The sequence below is a fragment of the Syngnathus acus genome, chromosome 20, assembly GCF_901709675.1.
Source record: "Syngnathus acus chromosome 20, fSynAcu1.2, whole genome shotgun sequence".
Lineage (NCBI taxonomy): Eukaryota > Metazoa > Chordata > Actinopteri > Syngnathiformes > Syngnathidae > Syngnathus > Syngnathus acus.
In genome coordinates this window covers 5,850,323-5,862,943 of record NC_051104.1, presented here as the reverse complement: position 1 = coordinate 5,862,943, position 12,621 = coordinate 5,850,323, and the positions used below count along the sequence as shown (strand labels likewise).

The window sequence follows — 12,621 nt, the reverse complement described above, 5'->3', positions numbered from 1 at the left end:
TTTTGGTAGTGTTGTTGTACGTCTGCTGTACAGTCAAAAGTGCTTTACAGATGTCAAGCCCCATTCTGAGCTCTGCTACAAATGCCTTGTTCAATATGCTCTTTGTCTTAAAACTAAACGAGAGGGGGATTAAAAAAAAAAAAAAAAAAAAGTGGTGTTGGTGTCGCCACGTGACCCCTCTTGGATTTCTAAACATAATATCTTGACTTTTTTTATATAGTGTGTACAGGTGAATGAGAGACCATAGGAACTAGAGGACTGAAACATGTTAACTTTTAACATAGCTGGAGTAGAAAATGGTGTGAATAAAGAATGTTTCACTACATCTTTGATGTTTTTTTTGTCACCACTGTATAGCATATGTACAATCTTTACACATTTTTTTGATGACCGCCTGTCATAAAAACAAGAAAATGCGTTTATACAGCCAAACATTGAAACACATTTTCGCTAAGCAATGCTTTAAAACTGTATTTTAATCCATTTAAATGTAGTTAAAACATTTGATTGGTGCAAAACTTTAAAAAAAAGTTTTTATATGGTCTGCCTTTAGCGCACGGATTTTGACCTACTGCAAGTGTGTCTAATCGATGGTTCACTGTACGATCACTTAAAAAGTCAGTTTCCCATGCCATGTCCCTTTTTAAAGCTTTATTATCACGCAGATAGATATGCATTTATGTGCTCCACTTCCTCTGTACGGCCCTCAGCAGAGCAGAGCCGCATCGGGGCCAACATCCATACGCCGCCATCCATCACCGGGATGCTGTCTGCAGCCTTGACAAGCAATTCTTTACGTCAGGACAAACAGTGCCCCTCCCTGTCTCACAGCTCCCAGAAGCATAGTTAGCGCATTATCATCATTACCCACAAACAGGGCAGAATTCAAAATGTTAGGCCTAGCAACCGTGGGGGTGGGGGACGCCATTATTCATCGGGACTGCAAATGTATGTTAAAAAAAAGAAAACTTGGTTCCTTTCGACTTTCCCCTGGGGAAATCTGTCCACCTGTTGCAGCACAAGAAGACACTGAATAATTTTCAGCATGGTGTAGGATCTTATACATTGGAAGGCGGTGTAACTTCACGGCCTCCCTTGTGGGGTAATGCAGCAGTAAGCAGGCCCTGCAGTGTGCAAACAGCTTCTTGAATGATCCACTGCATCCATTTCCCTCATTCGCTATCGACTCGGAATTCCCACGGCATGTGTTATTATTCACAAAAGCAGGACGATGAAAGGGACGAAAGGGAATGAAATGCAAGATTTGTGCAAAAAAAAAAAACAAGTGGTCTTGCAATTTGATAAAGTTTAGTCACATTGGAGAGGGAAAAAATAATCATGGTAAGTTCACTAAATATTGACACTTTGGGCACACATTGGACATTTTCACTTAAGGGTGTTACCAGACTGCTGAGTTACTTTTGGAGGTAGTCAACTAGTAAAATGCTGATAACCCAAATTGATTGGACAATATAATAAAACACAATCGGTTAAAAAATGATGAAATAGTTACCATTCAGCTGTTTACCTCCAACTTTGTAGGTAGGAATATTAAAAGCAAATTCCACAAAGGGCATTCTTGAGTTAGTTCAGTCAAATACATGTGGTTGAAATCGCACAAGAATTGCAAGCAGTCTCCTGTGCCATTAAATAATTCTTTGTGGTATGGAGGCTCCCTCTAGTGGTGAATCACCGATCTTAGGCGTTGAACTGCATATTGTGACAGTATGGCTTTTTTTTTAATTATTATTTTTCATATTTTAAGTACAATGGATCTAAATTAATTACATGTTTATTTCCAAAGAAATCCACATTCTTTTTGACTATGCTGACCTGACAATTTATTTTATAGTTGACACAGGAAAATGACCAGACACCTTCTCGTTGCAATTACGGTTAGTGGCCGGTAGAGGGTAGTGCCGCTCAACAGACCATTCCTCACGTCAACTTTACAGCAATTGAAAATATTACTTTTCAACATAAAATAATGACCGTCAAACAGTTTCCACTGTGAGGATTTACATATCCAGGTTAAGGTTATTTTTTCTGCCGATATGTAGGAAACATTCATGAGAATATTGCCATCAGTCCTGTCAATTTTTCTTTTTTCTAAGGTCCAGTCATTTTCAACAATGAACATTGTGTGCACTGTCTCATGCACACAAACTTTCAGTTCAACAAAGTCCACAAACAAAAACATAATTTATAATAGCGTTTTTTCACTTACTATGCTTGCTGCTTCGTGCGTTCCTTGCCTTGAACAATCCTCTTGAAATCTGGCTTGTATTCCCTTGTTGCTACTCGAAGCAATTCTTTTTGTTGGATGTCTGCAACGTCACTGAATACTTTTTTTTTTAACTTCCCTTCATGGCATGGCTTTTTAGCCCGTGCAATGTTCCAAGCCTGTTGATATGATGCAAGCGTGACAGTCTCTAAGTGTTTCGTAATTGAATGGCGTCTGACGTATCAGGCAGAATGGCTTGCCACTACGTTAAAAAAAAAAAAAAAACATTTCCCACTCTGTTAAAAACGTCCTGTGCTCATCTTCATATTTTCCTTTAGCTGTGCATTTATTCCCTGCCATTTTGAGTGCGAAATTTACACAAATTGTTTACACTAATTGCCCTACCTGCTTTATGGAATTTCACCTCATGCGCATGCGCGTTTGACGAAAATACCAAATTTAACTCAAGCGACGCAAACACGCACAACAAAAAATAAAAATATGCAAACACAAATGTTGATATGAACGAAAAAGAACCTGCCTAACAAAAGCCACTTTGGTTAGGTGTGCCACAGAGCAGGTTTAAGTCCCTCATTTGTTGTTTTCTTTCAAAACTAAAAATTGAATACCACAATAAACACACTTGAGAAACTGTTGGGTTATTTTCCAAAATATACTGCAAAACAAGTGGTACACATTTTTGACACCCCGACACAGACGGTTGATACAATATCGGATCGTTACACACATTGGCTGATCAAACAGGACATAATAACATTGCAGACGAGACTTAGCCCATGAAGACAAATAGGCATTCATATGCTGTCGGCCTTAATAACTATTGTTAGCTGCAGTATGTACTGGGGTGTGACAATTTCAAACGACTTGACGCTTTGCATCAGTGCTTAATATAACGAAAAATACACTGAATTAAAGTTTTTTTTTTTTAATCCACTGCATTTCCATTGTACTATGTACAATAAATTAGCATTTAAGCTTTCAGAACGGTTTGCAAACATTTAGGTACAATATTTCGTAAACGTATTTTTTGACTTGGTGTTAAAACTTTGAAATGAACTGAAGCTTTGGATAAACCATTCATGTACCAATTTGTTTTTGCGTCTATTTCGGAGGCTAATTGTGTCATTTCTAGTTTTATCATCAAACATGCATTGTGTTTGGCTTCTTATTCATCAAAAACAATACTGGGGATGGGAGAAAGAAAAATCACACTGACAGGAAATGAAGAAACACTTGAGCATGCATCCGAATACAAATACTGTACCACACGTAGGTGTCCAAATTAATGTCTCATACAAGTGCTGATGGCACGGGCCTTAAAAGTTGACCTCGATAATAAGTAGTTTGAACTCAAATACTTTGCCGGAGTGAAATGACACGAAAGAAATGACATATGCTTCAAAATTCAATCCCTTCTTCGCTCCAGCAGATCAATGTTCAAAGGCGGGGAAACAGGAAGCTTCAGGTGCGGCCATTTCGGACAGGTAGTGGATGGTCCCCGCCATACCTGGTGGGGAAAACACGATTCATTTGACTTAATAACATATTTGACCAGAAATGACTTAACATTTGATTTTCGGCACCTTCAAAAAGTGAGTAGGGTCTGTCAGGGATGCGGCAGCCGTGAGTCCCGTAGCCCAAACACCACTCGGCAAACTGAATAAACAAGAAGAAAGCAGAACATAGTGGTTCAAATGTCCCCTTCACCATATAAGGACATTTGGATGACTTTGGCTTGGCTTTACAATCTTCACAAAGGCGGTATTTAAATGGGTAAACGGCTCCAGATGATATTATTTTGTGCCGTTCCTCCATAGCAGGCAAATTCACCGTGAAGTGGTTGATTACCTTGCAGGCACGGTAGAGATACTTCTTCTCCTGGGTGAGCTTATACAGGGACAGGAAGGCATAGCCGTTGCCGGCCGTCCCGTGGCAGATGCCGTAACCTTTTCGGAGAAGCCCCCTCTGCCAGATCACCTCGCCACACTCTACCGCGTCCTTCAGATACTTCTCTTCTTTAAAAACCTGGGGAGGAACATTGATTTCTATGATTTGACATTTTCAGCAAGAACAAAAAAGAACAGGATGAACAGAACGTTGCCAGGCTTTGTGGATTCGTGACTGCAGCGAGAGCGCTAACGGCACATTTGGTGCCAAGTGGCTCCCTGAGAAGGGAGAGAATTCACCAACAATTTATAGCTACAGTGAGTTTGCGCGCGGTGTGTGTAAAGTCAGGCTATTATAATGAAATACGACCGAGATCCTTTGCACATATCTTACCTTAGTCTGCTCGTCTCTCTCGCCTTCGACTCTGTTTTTATAAGCGGATGAATCACGGTTTGACTGTGAACTACTCCATTAGGCTTGTAAAAGGATGGAAAATTACGGATCAATTTCAATGGCAAACTTCCCTCAGCCTCCACCTTTATTTTGGGAGTTTCTGGTTTACTCCCATGGAAAGTTTTCAACTTGAAAAACCTTATCTTGCATGGGTCTTCTTCTTACCTTATAAGCCATGATGAGCATGTGGATGACGCCAGGCGCTCCGTGGCACCAGTGAACCAATCGGTCGCTCTCATTGCTCAGCGACGAAGGGAAGTTGCCTGAACGAAATTTCTTGTGACGGATATAGTCGATACTGGGCCGAACCAGCTCGGAAAGTAAGTCCGGGTGGACCCTCGCCCCTGGCTGAACGGAGACATGTTGCCATTTCACATGTGATATTGCCCAATTTAAATAATGACAGAAAAAATATTAATTTTAAGAATCAAAACAGAAATTGGACTTACCTGCATGAGCATGTAAAAGATTCCCGCCAGGCCATGAGCAGCGCCAATATATTGCTTCTTGTGCCATTCATAGAGAAGAGGGCAGCGTTCTGTCTTCTTAAGCTCCGCCGATAAATTCTTCCCAGACTCAATAATGGCGCCCACTACCTGAAATTGGGATTCAATCAACAGACACTTGTGAATTGATGTCAGGAAGATTAAGCAACGTAAAAAAATTAAACAAGGCCGTGAAGTGACGATCAAAGATAAGTCCCCCAACACCACGAAAAATAAACTTGCTAACTGCACCCGGAGGAAACAAGCTGTGATGCCCACGCAGGATTTATGAGAACAGCCGATGGTTAACTGTACTGCAGAGCTGCAGGAAACTGCTGATTCAATGTAATTTATTTTTTTTAAACCACACTGCTAACCCTTTGACCCTGAATAAAGCAAATAAGCCCTTCTGCAAGGGGGGGGGGAGAAAAAATATTTGTGCCTCACTTTTGAAACAGTAGCTTCATCCACAGTGTCGCCACCTATTTCCTTGTTCACATACAAAAGAGCATACAGATAACCGGCGCGTCCATACAGCAGCTCGTCTGGCATCTCCGAATCTGGACTGAGCACCGAGCGCTGCAGCTGGAGGAGCCTGAGGAGGAATACGATGAATTTAACGATATCAAATATATATATAAAAATGTATCCTGGTGAGGAACACTCACCTAGAAAGACAGTCGCTGCTGTCAGCGGTATTACCCAGCTTGTGATGGACCACTGCACCCACTGCAAGCGGCCCAGCATCTCCACAAAGGAAAGTCACTTTTCGGCCATTTAGGATCCTCATTGATCTCTTCACATAGTCCAAGGCCCTTTGCAGGTGTGCGACATCATTGGAGCCACGATAGAGCTGTACGTACAGTAAAGCAATGCCTGGATAGAAGAGAGGGAATTATGGAGGAACCTTTTCAGTGGAGATCTTACATCTTCACAGGTGACAGACCAGTCCAGCCAGTATAAGTAGAGAAGTCATGGGGGTCGGCAGTCCTTAGGCCCTCCTCCATTTGCTGAAGCAGATCTTTTATCTTACTCTGGACTTTCCTTTGGAAGGATGAGCTCACCTGATGGAGGAGTTATGCTCTTGTTTACGTTAGCGTGCACCATTTGTCATAAAATCCTGCAAAACGACAAAGCAACTCACCATTCCTTCCCCGTCGAATGGTTCATTGTAATCCGCTTCTGCTCCTGAATTGGACGAGAGGACTCCTTGGTCCCAGTCAGTGTATGGGTTTGGAAAAGAGCGCTCCTCCATCTCAGCTTCTGTTACCGAGATGAGCTTCAGACGCTTTGACATGTTGTCTCCCATTGCTACGGCGGCTCCGGAGGGTCGAAATCCCCCGATACTGCATTCAAAACAACGCGTTTCGTAAATTAACAATAACAATTCCATTTGATTATTTATATTTGCGTAATAAAACAAAAAAACTATTCCCCCCGTATAGTCATTCATTCTGGATTAACCATACAAAACTGTGACATATAGAAATTAATATTAACCTGACACTTTACAAGATTAATTGTAATCTCGTTAAAAGGAGCCAGCTTTTACGGTTGCTTGTTAATTGTGTATTTAAAATGTAACAAATACTAAAACTGTTCTTGCGAACATTCAGATTTGGAGAATAAATATTGAGATTATGTGTTCAGACTTAACCTTTAAATGTAAACATTTGCTTAACAAACTATTTTAGTTCACTTGATTTCAAAATGAGTTATGCACCAATTTGCTGTATATAAGCAATAATATGGAATATTATACAGCACATTAATATGGTCATACAGCCCTCTGAGGGAAACCATAACAATGTGGTTTGACACCCGAATGCAATCCTCAATAAGCCTCCATTTACTCTTCAAACACAAAATATATCCTGCAAAATTGTGAATTACCGGGATGTGACGAGCAGGCTACGGTGTCCCCAGAGTTTGTGTGGATGAGGATGATCCAGCAGCCTCCCGCAGCCCAACCTGCAGTACCCCTTCCACAGTGAGCTGGAAGCCGCAGTCAAGGCGATCAGGTGGGACAAGAATCCTCCATCAGCTGTAGTCCCTCAGCATCCTCAAACCCTGCTGCGGGTGCCGCTCGACAAATATAAATGCACGCCCCCCCCCCCCCCACGCCAACAGACACACTGCGGGTAAAGATCTAACCCCCTTCTTCCCCTCCACCGCCTCTCAAGTTGTCCCTGTAACAATCAGTACCCGCCAGCATCTGACTCCGACTGTGAATCGTGGCAGATGGTGTTGGTGTATGATGCTGTGCTATCGGGATTAGACATCATTGCAAATAAATCCTCGCATGCCACCACCCATCCTTACGTAGTACACTTTCACCCCACCCCGATCCCTTTCGCCACCATGGACCATTTTTATTCTGCAATATAAAAGTCACGTGCACCAGATGATACAGTCAGCATCACTGGCCAAATCAATTTGCATGCCAAATAATGTCATATTAATGTAGTATAAATTTGATTAATGTTGTAATCATTATGATAATTGTTTGTTTTTTTAAACTCAATTTTCAAAACAGCAAAACTTAAAAAAAAATTAAATCCAACAGGTACAATTAGATATTCACATTTTTTGAAATCCTGAAAAAAAAAAAACCCGCTGAGGTCAAGTCATATCAAGTCATCATCATACTTCAACAGTTTCCTAGTGGACTGAACTTTCTCTGGACTGAACCTGACTGATCTGAAAAAAAAAAATTGCATCAACACAAATCATATCCCATTTTTTTTATTACATGTTGCATTTCATTGGCGTTATACATTGTGCAGTAGGGAGGCAAAAGGAAGCTGGTGACAGTGAATCCACCTGGTCCACTTGAATGAAGAGAAAATAAGAGGTGAATGCAAAAGAACGTGTGAGGGTGCATCAAGATTTTGGTTGTCTTTTCTGCAGGACAACAAACCGTGTGCCACTGTTGTCACGCCAACAGTTAAAGTTCAAACAAATGACAGCTTTCCTTCTGCTTTTTGTGCTTGCCGACTACTTCTTGCCCCCGTTGTGGAAAATTTGTTCATAGGAAGGTGGTGGGTGGTTGCAGTAAGATGGCGGTGGGGGGTAGGTGGCCATCATGTGAGTGGAGCTGGGCTGTGGCGGGTACATGGGGTGCGTCATGGCAAGCGTCGGGTCACCAGCCGTCATCCCGCCAAAGCCTTGCATACTTCCTGGCTGCTGGGAAACTACACAGAGCAACAATATATGCTTGTGAGGAATGTAATATTCATTATTGCCGTAAATTTCAGACTATAAGCACCGACTTTTTTCATTTTAGCTGGTGCGGTTTATAGTCCGGTGCGGTTTATATTCCGAAAATTACGGTATATGCTAATATCTGTTAGCCCCACTACAGCGTTTTGCATTGTATGTTAGCATTTAGCTAGTGGATTACAATTTCTCTGCTGAGTGGCCATTATAAATAAATTCAATCAACTATAGTTTATTTTATTTACATAAAAGGGAATTTTTACTCAATACTATTTACCCGGCGTGCTGACAGGGTGTCTGGTGAAGGACACGTTGAAGGCAGGCTCATCTCTCAGAGACGAGGGGTACATCCTTCGACGGATGAAATAGCCGGCCCCGCAGCACAACAGTACGCCCATCATTAGCAGCACCCTGGGACAAAACAATGAAGGCAGATGGAGAATAGAAATAAATGGTTGTAGGATGTTCTGAGGGTACTCACCAGAAGTACCAGAGTCTCTGGATGGACAGGGCTCTCACACAGCAGCGAGTCCCGCAGCAGTCCTCGTACGAGCGACATCTGGATTGACGGTGATACGGATAACACTTAGCAGCAATCCAACAATGAGTGATTTTTTTTGGCTAATACGCTTTCATGGTAGTCAACTGGAAAGTAGGCCTTTTTGAAGTTTGTCTCGAATCACGCCACTTACATGAAGTATATTGGGTACCCGCCTTCAAAATACCAGCAGTACTTTTTGGCCTCTACGACCTAAAAGAATAAGAACAACTGTAAGATTCACACGCTACAACAGAGACAATGTTGCAAACAAATCTTGTGCCGGTGTACCTAATGAAGTGTCCACCGACTGTCTAATCATAACACCCTTCTGTATACGATTTCATTGTCTAATTTGTGATTAATCTTAGAGTCCTTCCAAACAGAAAAACGACCCCCCTGCAACCTCTGAGCGCTCCCTTTTGCTTTCTGGAGAATCCAGAGTGCCGCTGCTGGCTGTCGGCTTAATTAACTGCCTTCCAAACGATCTCCCTGCGTGCTCATGAGACTGCCGACTTGATCAGATTTGCAAGAAGCTCAGAGTACTGAGAGGACTCGCAGAAGAAGAACGGGGCTGAGTACGACCCAAGAGCCGCATTTGGCACTTTTACAGAGTCATGCCGGACCTTGCAAGGTCAAGATGAGGTCAAAACAAAATGTATATGGCGTGATTTCCTGAAATGAATGAAAATGATGATTTTGGATATGGCTTGATATGACAGCCGCTCTACAGCAGTGAACATTAAACTATTTTTAGTCATGATAGGGAAAAAACAAAAAACATTCTATGCTCCGGGGAATATAAGTAATTTATGTAACACAGTTTTTGTGGAAAATATGGTCTCGGTCTGTAAAAGTAGCAACCTTATTTCACCCAGTATGAGGTGAATGAGTTACATTCTGCAGCTTTGTGTTTCAGCCATGTCAGATCAACTTTTTTTTCTCCAGTTAAAGTTATTTTCATGATAGCTACTTCCTTTTCCATGTTATAATTATAAAAACAATTCAACACAAACAGCTCTGAATGAAAAGTTTTGATTTCACATTTCAGATTTTGCCACAATCCATATTTAGGCCTAATTGTTACCCGTTTACCATCATCGGGCTCTGTTCATTGTTTTGTTCCAATTAGACAAAGCGAAAGAACTGAGAGAGGAGGAAAAATGCCCCTCTGTGTGCTCCCGTGGGACAAAAATGACTCTTACACAAGCAGCCAATGTGCTCGGCTGCTTTAAAAGCTGCTCGGAGGTTTTAGCCAAAGGACATTGGATGGGGTGGGTTGAATAGTTCAAATGATTCTACACCAAACATTAAGCCCTTGGAAGTGTGTGTGTGGTCATCCGGCTGCATGGCCTTTGTAGTTGCTGCTTGTGAAAGGCGTGTGATCAATAACTACATTGCTCTGATACTAGGCCTCCCTAACTTGCACTCTACTCTCGGAGGATGAATATTCAATTATGGAACAGGAAAATAATTAGAGCGAGTACCGATACCAGCTGCCTTATTTTAAGTATCGGGTAAAAAAAAAAAAAACAACGGTATCGGACATCTTTTATATTATTCAATCCTAGTCAAAGTGTTTTCTTAAACGAGAATTGAATCCATTTCTTTTCTGACCACTCTTGGGTGATTCCCCTCATCCGGTGCAATCTTGTCCCATCCATTTCGCATCCATTCACCCGGCATCAAAGCGATTTTATTGATCCCTGTTGACCGCACAGATGCCTGAGCCATTAGCGAAACATTTGATTGTCAGAGTGAGCTGAAACAACACATCACCCACTGTGCTTAAAAATACAACACACATTTGTGACGCTGGTTTAAGACCGCCATGAAAACAATACTGACCACTCAGTCTCACGTTTAATTGAGATCAATAAACATCTTCCCTTCCCCAGCTGGAAAAGATGCATCATGTGCTGCTGCACTAAAGCCATAAATCGTTGCAGCCCCTAATCTATTGTGAATTTAAATTCCCACAGCAATTTCTGTGCAGTAAATCCTGTCCATACTTTCTAAGAGCTATCAAAACTGCAGTGCATTTATCGTAAATTATGTTGCTCAAATGACTGGGATGCATGCGGCTGGCACAAAGCATGACAGAATATATATAAAAATATATAAAAAATATATATATTTCTGTTTTATGCTTCAAAAGAAATAAGCAGAGAGAATATTCACACCATATACGGCAGCCTCTATATAACGATGTTCCAAATGGTCAGTGTAAATACAATATAAATAGAAGACAAACAACATTGGCCGTAAGGTCACATGATAATGTCATCAAGTTCTAAATATATAGGCACAGAAAGGAAAGCAGGAGAGCTACCCAGTTATTCATTTCAAGTCTTAAACAATTATGGGTTACTTTTTCCAGGTCTCCTAAGTCTGAAGTCACCAGCATCCTCTATTTTGCTTCATTAGACATGATAAGTTAGAAATTAAGTTTGGAAACATCAATTTTCTTACATTTCCACAGTGCAGGAAAACAGCATATGGAAAAATACTGAAGTAAAATATGGCAAAATACTAAGTCAAATCAGGTCTAGTGTGACAAAATATCCTGAGTCTGCAAATTGACGACATCTGACTTAAGTCAAACCACTGATCAAAGTGAACACAGCAGGCTTGATTCCGACCACGCTGTGCGTGTACATTTAAAATGGATGAGCTCAGTCAGCTGAGTGATGATAAAATAATAATGATTGAAGTTAATAATGAATGTATCAGTGTCACACATGGGCTGTAACGGAAAATGGGGACCACGTCGTTACCGTCAGAACAAACCTAGGAACTACTTTTATCTAAATAAAGCTCCTCAACTGACTTCAAAAGATTCCTGACACCAAGCTAGCACTAGATGGCACCAAAGCGAAATTAAAATTTTTATTGGCATGAGTGAAAGAATAGTGGGCAAGTGACCAGTCCAGGGTGTACCCCTAATCTCTCACCTTTCAGCACCTATTATTTGTGGCGTTCTGGAAACAAGCAGACTGTCCATCCTAAAGTTAGAATAGTCAGATGTTCCTTTTTTTGCAAACTGATTGACCAAAAACATGTCCTAGTGATGTCCTAACCTGTCCTCGATGTATTGCGTCTTTTTTATTCTCAATTATGATGATGATGATATGGCTTGCACAGCACACGTGACCTTGTTATTATTATTTTTTGTAGCAAACGTAGGATTGAAAAGCAATCATGTCTGTCATACCGGGACAAAAATAACAACGTCGAGCTTGACTCACCTCTAGAAATAGCAAGAATGTCAAGGCTAAATCGGTCCGAGGATTCCTCATATCTCCACCGTAACCGCTCCACTGAATAGGCCGACGTGGAGGCTGAGCGCTTTCTTTATGGCCGTGTCGCTTTCATTCCTGCTCCCGGGAATCCACGGAGATCACATCCGGCCGGCCGGTCCCCCTGCACCACCACGGGAGTGCGTCTCTGGCGCCCGGCCGGGTACGGAGGAAGACAAGACAGCGTCGGTGAGGATTAATGGCGAGGCTGGTTTGAAGCAATGGTAGCCTGCCTGCCTGCCTGTGTGATGCTTGCTTGCCTCCAGCAGCACGCCCCTTTCGCACCCCACCAGGCTCACAAGACGTTCCTTAATCATAAATACCCTGACCAAATTGAGTGAGAATAAACTTAATGGTATGGACGGAAATGACACCACCAATCCCGATTTTTTTTCCCATCTTTGTGACGTGGAAACAATACTTTATTACAAAAAACAAAACAAAACGTATAATAGAGAATGTCAATTAATGACTCTAAAGTAGAACATTCAGATC

At 41.6% G+C, this 12,621-nt stretch overlaps 2 protein-coding genes across 2 annotated transcripts; both read right to left on the bottom strand.

Annotated features, from left to right (window-relative positions):
- Positions 1-2,867: 2,867 nt before the first annotated feature.
- On the bottom strand, positions 2,868-7,367 carry lancl2 (LanC lantibiotic synthetase component C-like 2 (bacterial)). Its single transcript, XM_037279934.1, has 10 exons — positions 6,964-7,367; positions 6,215-6,416; positions 6,017-6,134; positions 5,739-5,946; positions 5,518-5,665; positions 5,035-5,181; positions 4,751-4,933; positions 4,094-4,270; positions 3,829-3,901; positions 2,868-3,752 (listed from the first exon to the last, which is right to left on the bottom strand). Exons 2-10 carry the CDS (start codon positions 6,377-6,379, stop codon positions 3,676-3,678), a joined length of 1,296 nt encoding a protein of 431 aa, XP_037135829.1. The 5' UTR covers positions 6,380-6,416; positions 6,964-7,367; the 3' UTR covers positions 2,868-3,675.
- A 432-nt stretch (positions 7,368-7,799) lies between these two features.
- vopp1 (VOPP1 WW domain binding protein) lies at positions 7,800-12,474 on the bottom strand. The gene is made up of 5 exons (XM_037279510.1): positions 12,076-12,474; positions 8,982-9,040; positions 8,771-8,848; positions 8,567-8,700; positions 7,800-8,264 (listed from the first exon to the last, which is right to left on the bottom strand). Exons 1-5 carry the CDS (start codon positions 12,124-12,126, stop codon positions 8,068-8,070), a joined length of 519 nt encoding a protein of 172 aa, XP_037135405.1. The 5' UTR covers positions 12,127-12,474; the 3' UTR covers positions 7,800-8,067.
- Between the last annotated feature and the right edge of the window lie 147 nt (positions 12,475-12,621).

What these genes read in the sequence shown, in the direction of transcription:
- lancl2 (XM_037279934.1), bottom strand. Translation starts at nt 6,379, where the DNA reads ATGGGAGACAACATGTCAAAGCGTCTGAAGCTCATCTCGGTAACAGAA. An exon ending in CATTCGACGGGGAAGGAATG is followed by an intron (nt 6,135 to 6,214) that starts GTGAGTTGCTTT and finishes CTCCTCCATCAG; the next exon opens with GTGAGCTCATCCTTCCAAAG. An exon ending in ACCCTACTCACTTTTTGAAG is followed by an intron (nt 3,753 to 3,828) that starts GTGCCGAAAATC and finishes TTTCCCCACCAG; the next exon opens with GTATGGCGGGGACCATCCAC.
- vopp1 (XM_037279510.1), bottom strand. Translation starts at nt 12,126, where the DNA reads ATGAGGAATCCTCGGACCGATTTAGCCTTGACATTCTTGCTATTTCTA. An exon ending in CATTCTTGCTATTTCTAGAG is followed by an intron (nt 9,041 to 12,075) that starts GTGAGTCAAGCT and finishes TTATTCTTTTAG; the next exon opens with GTCGTAGAGGCCAAAAAGTA. An exon ending in ACACCCTGTCAGCACGCCGG is followed by an intron (nt 8,265 to 8,566) that starts GTAAATAGTATT and finishes TGCTCTGTGTAG; the next exon opens with TTTCCCAGCAGCCAGGAAGT.